General features: G+C 43.5%; 1 protein-coding gene across 2 annotated transcripts in view; it reads right to left on the bottom strand.

Moving 5' to 3' along the window:
• RAB26 (RAB26, member RAS oncogene family) overlaps positions 1–17249 on the bottom strand; it is a 35715-nt gene that overhangs the window by 10217 nt on the left and 8249 nt on the right. The window contains exons 1-3 of one of the 2 annotated variants that reach the window (XM_074197249.1): positions 16860–17168; positions 12990–13100; positions 46–87 (exon numbers count right to left, since the gene is read on the bottom strand). In XM_074197249.1, the coding sequence (XP_074053350.1) occupies positions 46–87; positions 12990–13100; positions 16860–17069 (363 nt within the window). In that variant the 5' untranslated portion in view covers positions 17070–17168. Of the gene's footprint in view, positions 1–45; positions 88–12989; positions 13101–16859; positions 17169–17249 lie in introns of those variants that run through there. The other variant, XM_074197250.1, reaches the window with a different exon arrangement.

Raw genomic sequence — 17249 nt, 5'->3', positions numbered from 1 at the left:
CCAGCTCCCACTGACCCCCAGCCCCAAATCCTTGGGTTCACTCACCTGCAGCTTCACTTTCACTCCATCCACATTCAAGACTTTATTCTGAAAGATAAGAAAAAAAAGGGAAGAAGCCCTGTCATTCTCCCAAGGGGAGACACTGGGCCCAGTCCTAGAAGCAAAGCCAACACAATATGAAGAGATTTTATCTGTATTTCTAGCCCCCCACTACCAGAAGCCTACAGTCCTGCCTGTCTACCTAGGTCCCACAGAGCTGAAGGCTCCCTCTGGGCAGGAAGGAGGATCCTCTCAGGATATCAGGTAGGAGAAGGTTCATCCTAAATTCCCAAAGCCATCAGGTCCAGAGCTCCTCTCCCTTTTCCTATGGAAGAAGTGGGTGGGGGGATGGAAAGATAGAGGGATTAAACAGATGGGCTCCTGTTCACACCCATGCCAGCTCACATTCGCTCTGTTTCCCAAATGTGTCTAAACTGAGACCTCACTCAGGGAAGAAGCTGGGAGCAAAGCCAACTAAATTCTGACTTCTCCTTTCCTTCCCTTCCTTCCTTCTTCCTCTCCCTCTCTTCCCTCTATTCTACCTATCCTTTAAAACCTGACTTTAGAGAGCCTTCCATGACTGTATCCATCCACACTGACTCCCATCTCCCTGAAGACTTAGAGCCTTCAATCTGGGTCATATACTTGGGCATTTAATTCTCTCATTTCTTTCTTCAAGCCTCCTCTCTTCCTTCCTTTCCTCACCCAATCTTCGAGTTCCCCAAGAACAGGGGTCAGCTCCTCCTCTGTCCCTCCCTCCCCCCTCTTATCACACAGGATTCAGGGGGCTTCACAGGTACTTGGTAATTGACTGATGCCTCTGATGATGAGGTGAGAAGTCAGAGTTCTCAGTGCTAATTTTAAATGAGGAATTCTCATCTGATGAGGGAAGGAAGGTAAGAGGGGCAGGGAAGGGTTAAATCTCAGGTTCCATATGTAACACCCTATATAGGGCAGTTCTATAAAGGACAATTATTATTTATAAATATGGAACTCCTGATTGATTGAGAAGTCTCCCTTAGTATGGAAATACTTTAGAAAAAGAAACATGCAGAATTTTTTAATAGTAGAAGCCCATAGAACCATAGATATGAGGAATCTGACTCCCTCTAAACATATCCTCCCTCCTCCCCCCCCCATTCCCAGCGCCCTTACCTGCAGACTCCTCTGATGAACTCATTCTGCCCCTGACAGCTGAGGTTTTATCTCATTCTTAAGTGTAAGAACTCATTTATTTCTGTGTATTCAATTTTCAATTCTAATTTGTATTGCTTCTCTGTTTTCCATCACTATTTACTTGGATAAATGATTTTTCTTGCTATCAAAAGCTATGTTTTGTGTGACTAGTTTTGGGTGGGAGAGAGCTGAACTAGCAAAGAGTAAGACTGTTAACTTTTTCTTAGAAACAACCAGGGAAGGTGTTTTGGGGTTTTTTGTATTTTTTTAAAAATTCCGAACTCCTGAAAATTAAACTTCTCTAAAACAGACATCTGAAATATAATAGGTAGATATGATCCTATCCCGACTACTCTTGTAGCATAGGAGTAAATCACTGCCTAAAGTCTTGCCTACCTAGAGCCCTCATTTCCTTCTGCCAAAGCCACTGTAAGTGTAGCCACAGCTGGACAGTCCTACTCTCCTTAAATGATAGAAATCATTCTCTGAAGCCAGAATGGTCCAAATTCCAGATATCTAATATTTTATATTCATTCACATTACATGCAGGTCACATGTTCTATGTGAGATGGTTATTTATATTACATAGAAATATTACCTAATAGGAATGTGTGGCATGAAAGAACCCCAGATTTATGATCAAATGCAAAATTTGTAAATGTCTGACACATAGTAGGTACTATAAAAATACTCATTCCCTTCCCTTTCCCCATGAATCAAGAAACTTGATTGACATTGTGGCCTTGAGCTAGTAGTCACTTACTACCATGAACCTGTAAATGCAATGAAATCTCTGAGGTCCTTGCTACTGCTAACATTTTGCTACTCTTAAAATAATCCATAGGGTAGGTGTTCCATTCTTCTGCAATGGACCTGTGATCTCAACTAGGTCATATCCCCACCCCCCCCCCCCATCTTCCATAAGAGATCTACTCAGCATTCTGAGTGGAGGTATCTTATTATTAGGAGGGCATCAGTAATATATTGGCCATCTATTTATTATTCCTCATTCTGGTAATTTGATCAGCCCATCCGGAGTCTGACCCCAAATTAAATCAAAATGTAATTGAGAAATTTTGTTTTGTTTTGTTTTTTTAGTTTTTGCAAGGCAATGGGGTTAAGTGGCTTGCCCAAGGCCACACAGCTAGGTAATTATTAAGTGTCTGAGGCCAGATTTGAACTCAGGTACTCCTGACTCCAAGGCCAGTGCTCTATCCACTGTGCCACCTAGCCACCTCGTGAAATGTTTTAACAAAATTAAAAAGATAACCACAAATTAACATCGAATTTAGTATTGCAAGCATATGTCTTTATTTGAGTTTGATATCACTGTTTTTAATAGACTTCTCACCTCAAAATTGGCCTAAATATTCTGAACATCTTCTAATCCTATTTCTGCCCACAATCTAGCTCTCCATTGACCCTTGGTAATGGATAATTTTGATTGTTTGGAGATTGTGAAATTTCATGATTTTGAAGCCATACATAATCACCAGAAGAAAGCTGGTGTTAATCCATTTAAATAAAGTAAAAATTGAACCCAATCAACATTTATTGAGTGCTTACTATGTTCAGGGGGTCAGGCCATAGGGAATTGGGCATATTGGAGGGGGTAATGGGAATCTGTTAGGTGGTATCAACAGATACTACCTATTAAGGGGCATGGGACCATTAAAGTCTTTGTGAATATTAAAAACATCCTGGTTACTGCTAACACTATAACTATAGGCATAGGATGAAGGGTCTGGAACAGCCTGAGTCTGGAATTGGAAGGGGGAAGTAATTGTTAATGATCAGTTATGAATCCCACCCCTCCTTTAGAAGGGGTGGTCAAGGGGTGACTAGGTGGCATAATGGATAGAGCACCAGCCTTGGAGTCAGGAGTACCTGGGTTCAAATCTGGTCTCAGACACTTAATAATTACCTAGCTGTGTGGCCTTGGGCAAGCCACTTAACCCCCATTGCCTTGAAAAATCTAAAAAATAAAAGGGGGGTGGTCAAGGTTTTCTTGTCCACCTCCTGCCTCAAAAATCCATTCTCAGAATTCATGGAGTCAGAGAGAGGAAATAAAGTTACAAATCCAATTATAATCTAACTGATTAGCCTTCCTTATGGGTAGTTGGTCAGTGAAGAAGAGATTGAAACTTCAGACACTATTATTTTCCAATTTCCCTCAGGATAGAACTTGTAAAGGATAGAGAAAAGGCAGTAAGTCTTAATTGATTTAGGAGGAGCCAGAGGCTTAAAGACTTTAAGGGAACTTTATTTGCTAATGACAAAGCCCTTTGCACACTAAGAGTCACAGATGCTGTTGCCTACCTCCAGCTAGGCTATCTATTAGACCCAAGGGGAGGTGTTCATTTACGGGCTCTGGAAATGACAGGATTTAGATAGTGCAAACTCATCACTTCTACCTATGTTTGAGCTGGAGGCTCCCTAAACATCCACCTAGCTTTACCATCTCTAACCCTTCCCCTCCACAGACCTCACTCATAATGCATCTCAGTCTCTAACAATGGAGTCCAACCTCCCACAAAACCTAGCAGTTGACACGTGGTCAGGGAGGAATCTCTATATATAGCTGGACCCTTCACATTCCCACTCCCACCTCCAGGAATACACAAGGATGCTGAGCCTTGGGCCCTCTCTGTTGCCAAGCTAATGTTCCAGGATACAGGAAAAGCAAATACTGGACTGGACAATCCCATAATCCATCATTGGCCCCAGGATAGCTGAGGGTCAATTAATAGAAATGAAACACTATATAAAAGAACTCCTGATTGTGGCTTTCTCCCTTCCAGGGAATGGGAGCTCTGTCCTTGCCTTCTGATTTGTACTGATTCCCCTCCAGATTTCCCCAGGGCTGCACACAATTTTGAAGTATTCTCCTATCCAATGAGATAATATCTGTACAAAGTCTGGCACATCACAGATGCTTCATAAATGTTTGTTTAAGAGCATTTAAGAGATCAGGGAGTTGTAAAATCTTATCAGTTGCACAAGTCAGGCTTCCTCTCAGGTCAGGGAAGAATATCCTGCACAGAGCCTGAGAACACTTAGTTCCCTCCCTCCACTCTCATGCTTTATTTTTCCCAGTGGAAATGCCCTAGCAGACTGTTATCACCTCTAGGTTGTACTATTACAATAAACTCATTACTGCTTTCCCTGCCTCCATACTTTCCCTCTCTCCCATCCATTCCCCACACAGCTTCCAAACTGATATCCCTAAGACAAAAATCTGATCATGTCACTCCCCACCTCAAAAATTGTCAGTGGCTCCCTATTGCCTCCAGAATAAAATACAAATTCCACAACTTGGCATTTAAAGTTCTCTACAACTTATGATAAAGAAAGCAACTCACCCCAGACACAGAGCCACTGAAATCTGAACACAGACTGAAGTACATTTTTTTTTATATCTCTATTCTTGAGGTTTCCTCTTCTTCTGGGGGGGAGGGGGTTTATGTTTTCTCTTATGTTTACTCTTTTAACACATTCAATTTGCATCAAAGTATGTATAGCATGGAAACAATGTAGAGACTATCAGACAGCCTTGGGGGGGGGCGAGGGAAGGGAGAGTGGAGGAAAAATTGTAAAATTCAAAACCTTACAAAATATGATAGATACATATTACTACTGTATATAATTGGAAAACAAATAAAATGTTAAAAAGTAAAGTTCTCCACAGTCTCTCACCTTCCTTTACACTCTTCTTTCATATTGTTCTCTGTTCTAGACAAACTAGCCTACTAGCTTTTCCACTTACATGCCACTGCATCTCCAGCTTCCATGTCTGTCCAAGCCCCTGATATCTGAAGTGCATCCTCTCCTCATTGCTACCTTACACACATTTCCCTAACTTTCTTCTAAGCACAGCTCAAGTGTTATCTACTATATAAAAGTTCTCCTGACTATCCTAGTTATTATCTCTCTCCCTTTTGAAATCACTTTGTATTTACTTACTTGTCTACATATTACACTCCCTGATAGAATCTAAGTTTCTTGAGGACAGGATTTGTTTAGGTTTTGTCTTTGTACCACATGCTCAGTATATAGCAAAGTTCATTATTATAGAGTAATTAACATTTATTAAGATTAGATTGTGATGATTGTATATGTACAACTTTTACCAGATTGTTTGCTTTCATGGGGAGTGGGGAGGGAAAGGAAGAGGGGTAGAAAATTGCAAAACTCATAAATTTGCAAATAGATGAATGCTGAAAATTGTGTTTTCATGAAAACATGAAAAATTTGCATGTAATTAGAAAAGTGAAATAAAATAAAGAAAAAATTAAAAAGATTAAATTGTGAGAAATGACTAACTTGGAAATATGTTTTATATGATTGAACATGCATAGCCTATATCAGATTGCTTACCATCTTGGAAGAGAACGGGTAGGGTAGGAGGGAGAGAATGTGAAACTTAAAATTATAAAAAACAAAAGTTTAAAATTTTCTTTGAATTCAGCAGTGTCAGATATGTGTTAGGTTCTTAGTAAATGTTTATTGACTGAATATTGAATATAGAGGGAGGTGGATGAGATGAGTTGAGAGGCATGAAAAAGGAAGCTATGGTGGACTTGGGACATGAGTAGAGTTTGCCCTGAATTAGGTGTCCTTGTTTTGTGAGCTCACCAGTTAGAACATATGATAGAATCAATTAATGATAAGTCAAGATCATGAGTTCCATCCAGGTACAACAGTCTACAAAGCCCCTGCCAACTCCTGAGGAAGGTGAATCAACAAATTGAAAATAGAATATAGACCATAGTAATTAAGTTGGTGAAGACCCCTGCCAGTTTTTGAGACCTGAACGAACTTGATCTGCCCTGAACCCTTTGCCCAAACCTAAACAAACCCTGCCCTCAAAAAAGCTTAGATTCTTCTGAAGAGTATAATATGTACACGAGTAAGTAAATACAAAGTGATTTCAAAAGGGAGGGAGAGCTAATAACTAGAAGAGTCAGGAGAATATGTAATACGAGCTGTGCTTTGAAGAAAGTTAAGGAAACATAAGGCGGAGATGAGGAGGGAATGCATTGCTAACATGGCGGGGGCTTTTTGACAGACATACAAGCTGGAGATACAGTGCAAGTGAGTGGAAGATCTAGCAGGTTAGTTTGTCTGGAACAGAGAACAATATAAAATAAGAGTAGAAAGGAAGGTAAGAATCAAACTGTGGAGAAATTAAATGCCACAATGGATCATCTCTAGAAAGCAAACCACCAACCTTGCCCAGTGCTAAGGGTTTGGGTGACAACCCATCTGCTGATTCTGTAAGCTGTGCCATGCTAATTCTGCAGGTTGTGCCAGGGACTAGTTGATGGAAAGCAGTCGGAGCATGCTGTGCGTGTGTGTGTGTGTGTGTGTGTGTGTGTGTGTGTGTGTGGTGTAGTGGGATGGAACTCAGAACAACCCATGGGCTAAAGGGCCACCTGGAATCTATCCATCATCTTGTAGCTTCAGTTTTTGTACACTCCCAATCTCTCTTTAAATATCACAATAGGCCCTGAGCTCTGATCAATCTCAATAACTAGCCTTAAAGTTTTTACTACTATACTTCAAAGCTTAGCTCAAGGATCTTTTCCTTTCTACTCCAGTTCTCCTGGAGTTCTTCCTTCTCTGAAGTCTCAGGATACTTAAGTCTGATATTTAAATCTTCTCTAATTGTTTCCTGTGAGGGAGTCTCATCATCCAGACATCCAGGAACTCCTCTGAGGCCCAAGACTGGGTTTCCTCCTTCCCTGAAGCATGTTAGATTCAGGGATATACATACATAACTTGCCACCTGGTTAAGTTTTGGCTGTTATTATTGTTGTTTGTCTTTCATTTACAAAGAGGACCATGGCAACAGGAAGATGATGTCATGAACTTGCAAGTGAGTTGGATTTAAGTGATGGAGGGCTGTGCAATTAAGAGTTGGAAGAGCCACCAGGAGGGCAAGGGGACCTGAGGCACATTAGCAGCTGTTAAAGGATATGTGAATATTTAACCTGGGCAAGAGAAGACTTGGGGGGGGGTAGAATTGAAATTGTGCTATTCTGTGAACATTCTCATTCCTGTCAATGGTCCCCCTTCCTCTTCAAGCTGCTTGCCTGACTCTTCACTCCACCATGCCACAGAAACCTGTTCACCAGGAAGCTCTCTCCATGACTAGACTATCATGTTGGAAGTACCTATAACCTATATTCCTATAGCCAGCATCTGTCTATCTGTCTCTATCTCTCTGTCTGTATCTTTGTCTCTGAAGGTCTCTTTGTGTTTTTGTCTCTCTCATTGACTGGCTCCTCCCAGAAGCTTTGATTTTAAGGACATCCAAGTCAACTATGGCTTACTTCCTTTAAAAGATGTACTCCTGACTCTCTGGATTACCGCTTCCCCACCTCTCCATTCACCAGGTACCTTCATCTCCCTCTTCTTCCTTTTTCCCCAGTTTTTAGTTTTCTTTCATGTGGTATTTTCCTATGTTAAAATATAAGCTCCTTGAAGAAAGGAACCATCTTTTTTTCTTACTTGTATTTCCAGTACCTAACAGTACATGCACAGAGTAATCCATAACTTGATCAGTCTGTGATCTTCCTGGGTCAAGTTCATGGGAGACTCAACATCCTCAAGCATCCCTGAAACAAGTCCCAGTCTATCTTCCCTGCCCCGCCACTCCCATCCCCAAAGCTGACATAAATCTAGAACGTCACTGCTGGGTCCCCTGCCCTGTCCACCTCTCTTCTTGCTGTTTTTCTTTCTTTTTCCAAGAGCCAATTCAAACCTGACCTCTTCCAGGTAGCCTTATTTGATTAACTCCCTCATGACTGATGATCATCTTTTTTACTCTGTCACTGAAGTCAGCAAAGTCCTCTCCCCATTTCTGAACCTCATATGTAAAATTGGAGAGTTAGCTAGCTTCAACTGAAGTTCCTTTCATCTCTAAATGTGTGAGATTATAACTCTTCCACCTCCTCTCCTACTCCTGGGCCATGGATAATTTAGACTGGTCTGCTGACTTGAGCCATTCTCTGTTCCCACACATACACAACACTCTGGCCACAATGGATCATCTCTAGAAAGCAAACCACCAACCTTGCCTAGGGCTTGGGTGACAACCCATATGCTGATTTAGCAAGCTGTGCCAGGGATAGGTTGGTGGAGAGCATCCACAACATGCTGTGTGAATGTGTGTGTGTGTGTGTGTGTGTGTGTGTGTGTGTGTGTGTGTGTGTGTAGTTAGATGGAGCTCAAAATTGTCCATAGGCTAAGGGGCCACCTGGTATCTATCCATAATCTTGTAGCTTCAGTTTTTGCACACTCTCAGTATCTCTCTAAATATCACCACAGCATGCTCCCTAAAGCAGCAAAGGCTGGGCATCAATAATTCAGGTACTGCAACATCTATGAGAGCTTAGTAATGAGAGTCATGGTGCATTTTAGATTTAGGTAGGGGTATTATTCTTCCTCTAAGGAATACCCACCATTTTGGGAAAGATAGGAGTAGTAGTCCTCCCACCCCTTCCTCAGACTGATCCTAGGGCTGAGGTAAGCAAGTAAACCCTGTTTCTGAGGCTCTCCATCACCAGATCCTACAGGTTGAAGCTAAAAGTTCTATTTTAAAGAACAGACTTGGCATGTTCATGTCATTGGGGCTCTGACAGATGCTGCCAGGCAAGGCTGAGCAAGAGCTTAGAATAGGAACAGGCTTGCTCTGGCCAGCAGCAGGAGGAGGTCTCTGCATTCAGAGCCAGAGCAGATACAGTGCCTTAGCTCTGGCTTCCCCAGCAAATGCTTCATGCCGCACCACCTCCTGGCAATGCCTCAGAAAAGACAGAAAACCTAGATGCTGATCAAGGTGATCTTGGGTGATCTGCCCTGGAAAAGCTATCAAACCAGGCACAATACTTCCACAAAGCTACAAAGAAAGCCCAGGGCCATGGTCCAGGAAATAATAACTAACCCCAACCAAAGAAGTAATAGTAATAATGATATTTATATAATGTTTTTAAAATTGCAGTGTGCTTTTCGTGAGAGACAGGGTGATAGGGTGGAAAAAGGAGAAGGTAGAAGAGAGGGAGGAGAAGGAGAGGAAGAAGAAGAAATACCATACACAGAAGAAAGACCATATACATATATATGTATAACATGTATACACACATATATTTATATGCCACTCCAAATATTTTATTTATGTATATGTATGTATGTATATAGTTAGTTAGGAAGATACTTCAAGGTAGGTGCTATTATCAATCCCCAATCTGAAGGTCAGATAATGACTTAGCTTGGGTCACACAGTTAGGAAATGTCTGAGGCAATATTTGAACTCAGATCTTCCTGTCTCCAAATCCAAATGCACCACATCATCCCGCTGCTTCAGGATAATCTGTGTTCAAGTTCCATCTCTGTCACATACTAGCTATGTGACTGTAGACACATCTGTACTGGTGGAGGGTGTTTCCTTATTTTGGAGTGCCTCATGCCTATGAAACCATAGGTCCACTTCCTTTTCTTTTCATGTATGGGATCGTACTTGGTCCACATAACAACTTGGTGAAGTAGGTTCTGTCATGATCTACATTTCACAGAATAGAAGTGTCTGAGGTAGGATTCCAACCCAAGTCTAGCCCCTCTATCCATTGAACTTTCCTATTTCCTCATTCAGAAGGGTGGTGCAATAACTGACAAACCTTTAGGACTCCCTAGGAATCAGATGCTAAGTTCCCTTGAATGCCTAGGAGATATCAACCCAACTATAAATACATAGAAAAACAAAAGATCAAAGGATCACAATTTAGAACAAGGAGGTATCTTCTTAGCCATTCAGTCCAACCCTTTCATTTCAGAGAGGAAGAAATGGAATGGTACAGTGCAAATCCTGGCTCTTGAACCGGAAAGACCTAGGTTCAAATCCTACCCTTATCCCTAACCTGATTTGACAGGCAAGTTGCTTAAGGCTCCAGATTCAGTTTCCTGATTTATAAAATCAGGAATCCACTCCAGATTTATGAACCCATGAACTGATGAAACAGACTTTGAGAGATGAATTTATTTACCCAAAGTTTCAGAAAGTCAGAATTCGAATCCAGAATTTCTGCCTCAAAATCCAGTACTCTTTCCATTGTTTCCATCTTGCATTTGGGAAAATAGGACAAGCTGTCATTCCTTACTCTGCTCTGTTGACAAGTTGCATTTTGTTTTGTTTGCTACAAATAACACTATTTATTTAATCCGTTAATACTCTTCATTTGAGAGGCACTTGGGTTCATCCCAGGCTATTATGGTCGATCACGTCAGTACCTTATGGGACGAAGGAGAGCCAAGTGAGATTAATGCCATTATGGTTTGAATATTAATGTGCACATTGGAGGGAACAGAGTGTTCGGGGAGCAGGCGGTAGTGGTAGCACTACACCCAGCCCCCTTGCCGCCACAGGAAGGTTGCCCAAATAGGGTGCTGTGGAGTATCAGATGGAAATGGCCCATGCTGTCACTCCGAAATGACCTTGGGAACAGTGAACATATTTATCAGGTGTGTGCCTCTAGTTGCCTGGAGCACCTTTCAGCTCCCAATCCATTGGAGCAGGAGGGAAGGTGTGGACTTTGGGGGAGGGCACACATGGCACCTGTGCTTCCAGTGAGTCATTTGTTCACAAGAGGCCCAGACCTGGGAGAGGAGGTGGGACTGGGGAGGTGGGGGGGAGGGGGGGGTGTTGCTAGAGCAACTGTTTGTACTCTGTTGGCTCTGCTGGTTAGATTCACATGAATGCACACCCGGAGTTACAGTGATATCCCAGATCAGTTAATCCCCTCCCCAGAAAAAAAAAAACAGCCTCAATGAAAAAATTCCATATTCATAAAGGTGCAGAGTTGGCAGAGTCCAGGATGGGTTTTTTTTTGGGAAAAGAAGTCTGATTTGACAGCCCCTGCCCTCACACAGCCTCAGGCAACCTGGCAGTTCTTCACTCTGGTTAGTTCCTCTTCCAGTGTCAGCCTCAAGCTGGGAAGTAAGGTGGGGAAGGAGGATCATAGACTGGGGAGGGGGCCTAAAGCTTGGCTCTCACCTACCTTGGAGGGGAAGGGAGGCAGAGGAAGAGAAGTCTTATAAGTGGCAGCCAATTCACACTAACCCAAACCTCCAGCCTCCACCCCATCCTGATGTGTCCCCAGGGACCCCAGGGGGTAGGGGTTGGAATGAAAAGGATCCAAGCAGCACCTGAAGCTGTCCTGCCTTTAATTCTCGCAAGACCTGTGGACCATCTCATGGTAGCCTGTAATCTCTGCCTCCAGAGAGGATGAGCCTGTAAACTCCAACAAACTACCCATATGTTCCTTCTTGCTTGGAATAGGAATGGGAGACATGTACAGTCGAAAGATTTTCTTTTTTTCCCTCTCCTTATATTCTACTCTCCTTTTTTCCTCTCCCTTTTCATCACTGTTCCAGCCCTTTTAACTTTACCAGTATCCAAGTCTGACTTATCCCCAACTCCTCCACTATTGCCCTATCCATCCTATGAGAAGTGACAGCAGGGGGCTTGAAGAACAATGGAAGGAAAGGGAAGTTTATCTAGGAGGCACAATCTTCCTATGCTGATAGAGGAGTTTGTTCTGCCTGTGAGCCTCCAGAGAGCCCTTTAGTCTTCCCTCTGACCTCCCTTCCCCTAATTAGAAGACCATAAGATACAGCTTTTGAATTACCAGTTAATAATTAGGTTGGATTCAATTTAGCCATTTTGGTTCAGACATTAGGAAGTCAAGTGTCTTCCTCTAGATGTAGAGGCCCATGCTGAGCAGAGTCCTCTCCTGAGGAAAGGTGGAATTTAATGATATTTAGTCTGGTCTCTGGAAGATCATTCTGATCCAAAGGCAAGGAGTGACAGGAACCCTGGGCAGGATCAGAAAAATTCCATTCCCTCCCCCCCTGCCCCCCCACACCAGGGTAAAAGAGGTCCAAGTTGGCCTGTTTGATGCACATGACTACAGCCTCTGATAAAACATGTCAGTAATTAAGTTGTAAGAAAGACAGTCTACATGTCACATATTATTCACCAGGAAATTAGAACCAAATTCTGGATCCTGGGGTTTCAGAATAAGTACATTGAAGGGATTCAGGATTAGAGGAAAGAATTTTTTTTTCCAATCTCCATTGGGAGCCAGGATCTCAGGACCCAGGTCTTCCCCCAAGAATATAGAGATGAGCTCCTTGTTTTCTGAGACTATCTCTCAGAAGGCAACTGGAGAAACAGATGCAGATAGTGAGATACACACATAGAGAATGAGAGATGGCGACAGCGATGTGAGACATAGAGACAAACACAAATACAAGTAAGTCACATTAGAGTTATATACAAAATACACAGTTAAGGACTGAACTCAGTCTTCTCTAGAGAAAAGGGCTTCCATGCATATAAGCAGAGTGACACACAAACAGGGATATCAGCAAAAAGCAAAACATAGAAAGGCATGCTCTGAGAGTTGATATGAGAAGACATATTCCCACCCCACCCATATACACCCACATATATAAAAACAGGGAAAGAGAGATGAGAAAGAGAGAGACAGAGAGAGAAGTGGGGGGCTTTGACCCACAACATTTCCCATATGACACTATTCTCCAAGGATTTCTAGCTACTATGACCAGAGGTTGCCCCAGAGGTAGAAAGACCCCTCTAGCTTCCCTACCCTTTGAACCTGTGAGCTTCCTTTCTTTAAACTTCTCAATTTTGGTCATCTATTTTCTTGTCAGCTGGACATTGAATAAGGGGTTGGAAAAGTGCTTGGAGCTCTTACCCTGAAGTCTATGCCCACAGTGGAAATGAAGGTCCCAGCCAGGAAGGCACCATCCTTGAATCGAACCAGCAGACAGGTTTTTCCTACACCTGAGTCTCCTACCAGCATCACCTGAGGAGAGGGAAGGGCAAATAGTCAGCCCAAGGAAGGCAAGAAGAATTTCACTAGCTCTGGAGGCCAGGGGGCTGATGAGGAAAGGAGATTAAATCATAGTGCATGTGCCCTGTCAGCCTTGGAGGGCTATAGAGAGTGTTGCCCAGGCCTTGGGATGCTTGGAAGAGCAAGGGAACTTCATTCTAAGTAGGTTACAGTGTGTATCACAAAGCCCACCCACTCTGACATGAGCTGTCACATACTTTGAGGTTCCTCATTTTCTTCTCCCATCTAACCTGTGGCATCCCCAAATACTGAGCAGGGAGAAGAAAAAGAGAAAGGGCGAGTAAAAAGTTATCACAGCAATGATTCTTGTCCCTGCTTGTCCCACAATATTCTATATTCCACCCCCCCCAAATCCCAGGGGAAGAATGGTCTTGGAATGATGGAGTCATAGAAAGTCTAAAGCCTCTCTGTTTATGAACTGTCCTGGAATGGCTACCCCCTGTCCATACCCAGGGAATCCTATAACATTTTCCACTTATTGTGTGTGTGTGTGTGTGTGTGTGATGGAGGGGTAATAGTTCAATAGCATGTGGGAACTCCTTTCACTAATGCAGGCTGTTGACTTATCTATGAATTTTAGCATAGAGACTGTACAAACCAAGCACTTAATATGTTCTTGTTAACTGATGATTTAACTTAGAGTTTCCTTTGAGGATTAAGTGACTTGCCCAAGGTTACAGAGGTCAGTATGCCCAAAGTCAAGATCTGAATCTAAATCTTCCTGACTCCATCTGCTGCCTGGTAAAAATAACAACTAATAATAAAACTCACATCCTGAAAGTGACTTAAGGTTTATGAAGCACTTTCTTCCCAACAGCAACACAAATATTTTTTTCTCCATTTTTCAGAGGAGGAACCTGAGGCTCAAGGAAGGTAAATCACCTGTCCAGGGTGACATGCCTTTTGTCAGAGCCATGACCAAATGCTCATATCACCTACCTGATTCCATTCAGTCTCCTCAAAAGGTGTGAAAATAATTGCTAATATTTATCTTATGCTTTACAGGTTACAAAGGATTTATTTCCTTTTTAAAAAATAGCCAACTTCATCCTCACAACAGCCCTGTGAGGTAGGGAACACTTGTAACCTCATTTTACAAAAGAGAAAACGAAAGCCCAAAGAAGTTAAAGGCTTACTCAAGATTACCCAACTAATAAGTGGCAGAGTTAGCACTGGAATCCAGACCTTTTGATTTCCAATCCAGGATTCTTTTCTATATACTAGTGTTCCTTCTAGCAGTTTATCTGAGCAGAACCCCCCCCCCCCCCAAACTGATACACCCAACCTTCTCCACCCTCAGGAAGATGATCTGATGCTACCCTCGCCTCCAATTTAACACCTTTGCCTTCAAGAGACATGATCTGATTTCCCTTTGCCAGCCTAACACTTCCACTTTAAGGAGGCGAGATTTAAGCTTTACCAACTATATCCATTAGGTGTGATCTGAACTCCACCCACTGTCATTGTCAGGAATCTGACTCCCCAACAAAACCCTAGCCTTAAAGAGGTATGAACTGAGCATATCACTCCCCCCCTCCCCTACACACACATAGCCTGACATTCTTGGATGTAAACTGATGCCCCACTATGTATGAGCTTGGGGATCTCATGAAAATATGAAATGTGAAATATGAAATATGGCTAAGGAGAATCTTTCTGGTTTATCTTTTTCCTCTTAGAAAGTCAAGGAATTGGAGTAGTAGGGGTATTAGTATGTGTGGTGGGGTAACTCAATGTAGGACAAGTTAATGTCTTCCCCTGACTAAAGGGCTTACTGCTATCTGTGCTAGATACTAGTGGTCCCCTGAACTGAGGAATGTTTTTCCTTGGTCTTAGACTGTGGAGACCTCCACAGCAATGTTGACCAAGTGTTCATTCAGAAACCCCCACTGTACCTCCACCTTTACGCCCTAAACTTTAGCAATTAAGGGCAGGATAAGCAGATCTCATAGGAGGCTGACCTTTTCTGTCTTAGATTTTGGATGGGGTCAAGAATAAGAAATAGATAAAACCCCTGCCGTCATTGCCCACTGTCCAACTCATAGAAAATTCTGCCTACATGTGTTGATGGGGAAGCTGTACCAAGAGCCCCAACTGGTGCCCAAGACTGCTTGACTACTTCCAGATGGGCAAGGCTCTTTCATTGCTGGCAAAGATCCCCATCTCCAGACTCAGTAACATGGAGCAACACTTTGCCCAGAGGCTGTTCCAGACTGCCCAGAGAAATTGGCAAGTCTCTGGGAATAGGTGATATAGGAAACTTTGGACATAATAGAGGAATTACCACCCAAATTCCCAAACTCAACAAGCATTTATTAAATGCCTATTATGTGCAAAATATCATGTTAGGCAAAAGGGATATAATGACACATTCCACAAGGGGAATAGGATACAAAGGATTTATATCCTTTAAAAAAACAAAATAAAAAAATACTTCATCCTCACAACAGACCTATGAGGTAGGGAGCATGCCTATCCCCCATTTTACAAGAGAAAACCAAAGCCTAAATATTCACAGATAAGTAACTAACTACAGGATAATTTGAGGAAGGAGAGAGTAGTAATAACCAGGGCTAATAATCATGGGAGAATACTAATAATCAGGAAGAGCTTCCTGTAGGAGATAGTATCCGAGTTGAGTCCTAAAGTAAGCTAAGGATTCTAAGAGGCAGAAGTGAGGAAGGAAAACATGTAGTCTGTGCTTTCCCAAACATCAGGAGGGGATGGGACTTGGAGTTGGGGGTACAGCTAGTAGACTAGACTGACTGAAATACAGTGAAAGGAGGCAATTTTGCGAAATAATTTGGAGAGGTAATAGGGAGCCAAACTTTAACTGCCTATCTAAGGAGTTTGTAGATTATACTAAAGATAATCACTGAAGATGTACTTTAAGGAAATGTCAAAAGCAGGGACCCCAGAATCTGGTCCCCAGCAAAGTTTGAAAGAGGTAACTGAGATCAATACAATATTTTGGAGTTAACTTCCAGAAGAGGTCACTGCCAGATTCGCTGGAGGGGAAATGAAGAGAGCCTTGGGCTACTTGACTACCAGCCCTATATCCTTTCATCTCCAGAGCCATCATAGAAAATCTGAAGAGTAGGGAAAACACAAAAGTTATTTTGTTTCCACCCAGCTTCAATGGTCATTAGTAGAAAGGGAGGACACTTGGCTATCAAGTCCTTTTCCAGTCTTCTAGATTCCCTACTCCAAACTGGGCCTGCAGGGCTTAAAGCAAAGTCAGAGTTTAGAAAGGAGCTTTATATGTTTGCTTAGGAAAGACTAGCCCCCCCCCCCCCCCAGGTTCCACACTACTCCGGAGGCCCCACCAGCAGAGCCTTGCCCTAGGCCACCTGCTGCTGCACCCTTAGCTCACAAAGTCTGCTCATCCTACCCCTGGGCTCCATATTCCCAGCTAATCACCGCTCATCTCCCATTCTCTTTATGGTTAGTGATTCTGAGCCAAGTGCCTTCAGTCCTTTAGGGTTTGTGACCCTGTGCCAACCACTGCCAGCCCACGATCTGTGCTCCTGTGCCAACCCCCAGTCCAGGATCTGTGCCCTTCTGCCAACCACTCCTAGCCTGTGCTCTGTGTCTACCGCCCTCCGCTACGGTGGGTCTGGGCTCCATCTGTCCCCCAACCTCTCGGGATTTGTTCTTCACCTCCTCCCTCCCCCCTCCCCCCGCTGTTTTCCTTAGGAGCCCAGCGCTTACCTTGAAAGCAACGTCGTAGAAATCCCCGCTGCAGCTCAGGGACGGGCGGCCTGGCAGCAGAAGCCCGTTCCTCGGTGCCTCGGGGGCAGGGCTAGGGCCCGGGCCAGAGCCGCCCCCAGCGGAGCCCACCGGCCCGTTCTCCTTGGCTGTGGGCAGAGAAGAGGCAGGCGCACTCCCCGCCTTACTCTTGGGGGTCTTTTTCCTGGACATGGTGGGTCAGGGGGCCTGGGGTCCTAGGGGTTCCGAGGCACGACGCTCACTGCGCTCGGACTTGGGCTCTGGCTGCTCTGTTCCCCAGACGGCGGCGAGCGCCCGGCGGCAGCGCCAGCATCCTCAGCCCGGCGGCGGCGCAGTACCCAGCGCGGCACAGCGCATCCCCGGCCCGGCCCC

This window comes from Macrotis lagotis, chromosome 8 (assembly GCF_037893015.1).
Source record: "Macrotis lagotis isolate mMagLag1 chromosome 8, bilby.v1.9.chrom.fasta, whole genome shotgun sequence".
Classification (NCBI taxonomy): Eukaryota; Metazoa; Chordata; class Mammalia; order Peramelemorphia; family Peramelidae; genus Macrotis; species Macrotis lagotis.
This window is presented reverse-complemented; position numbering and strand designations above follow the sequence as displayed.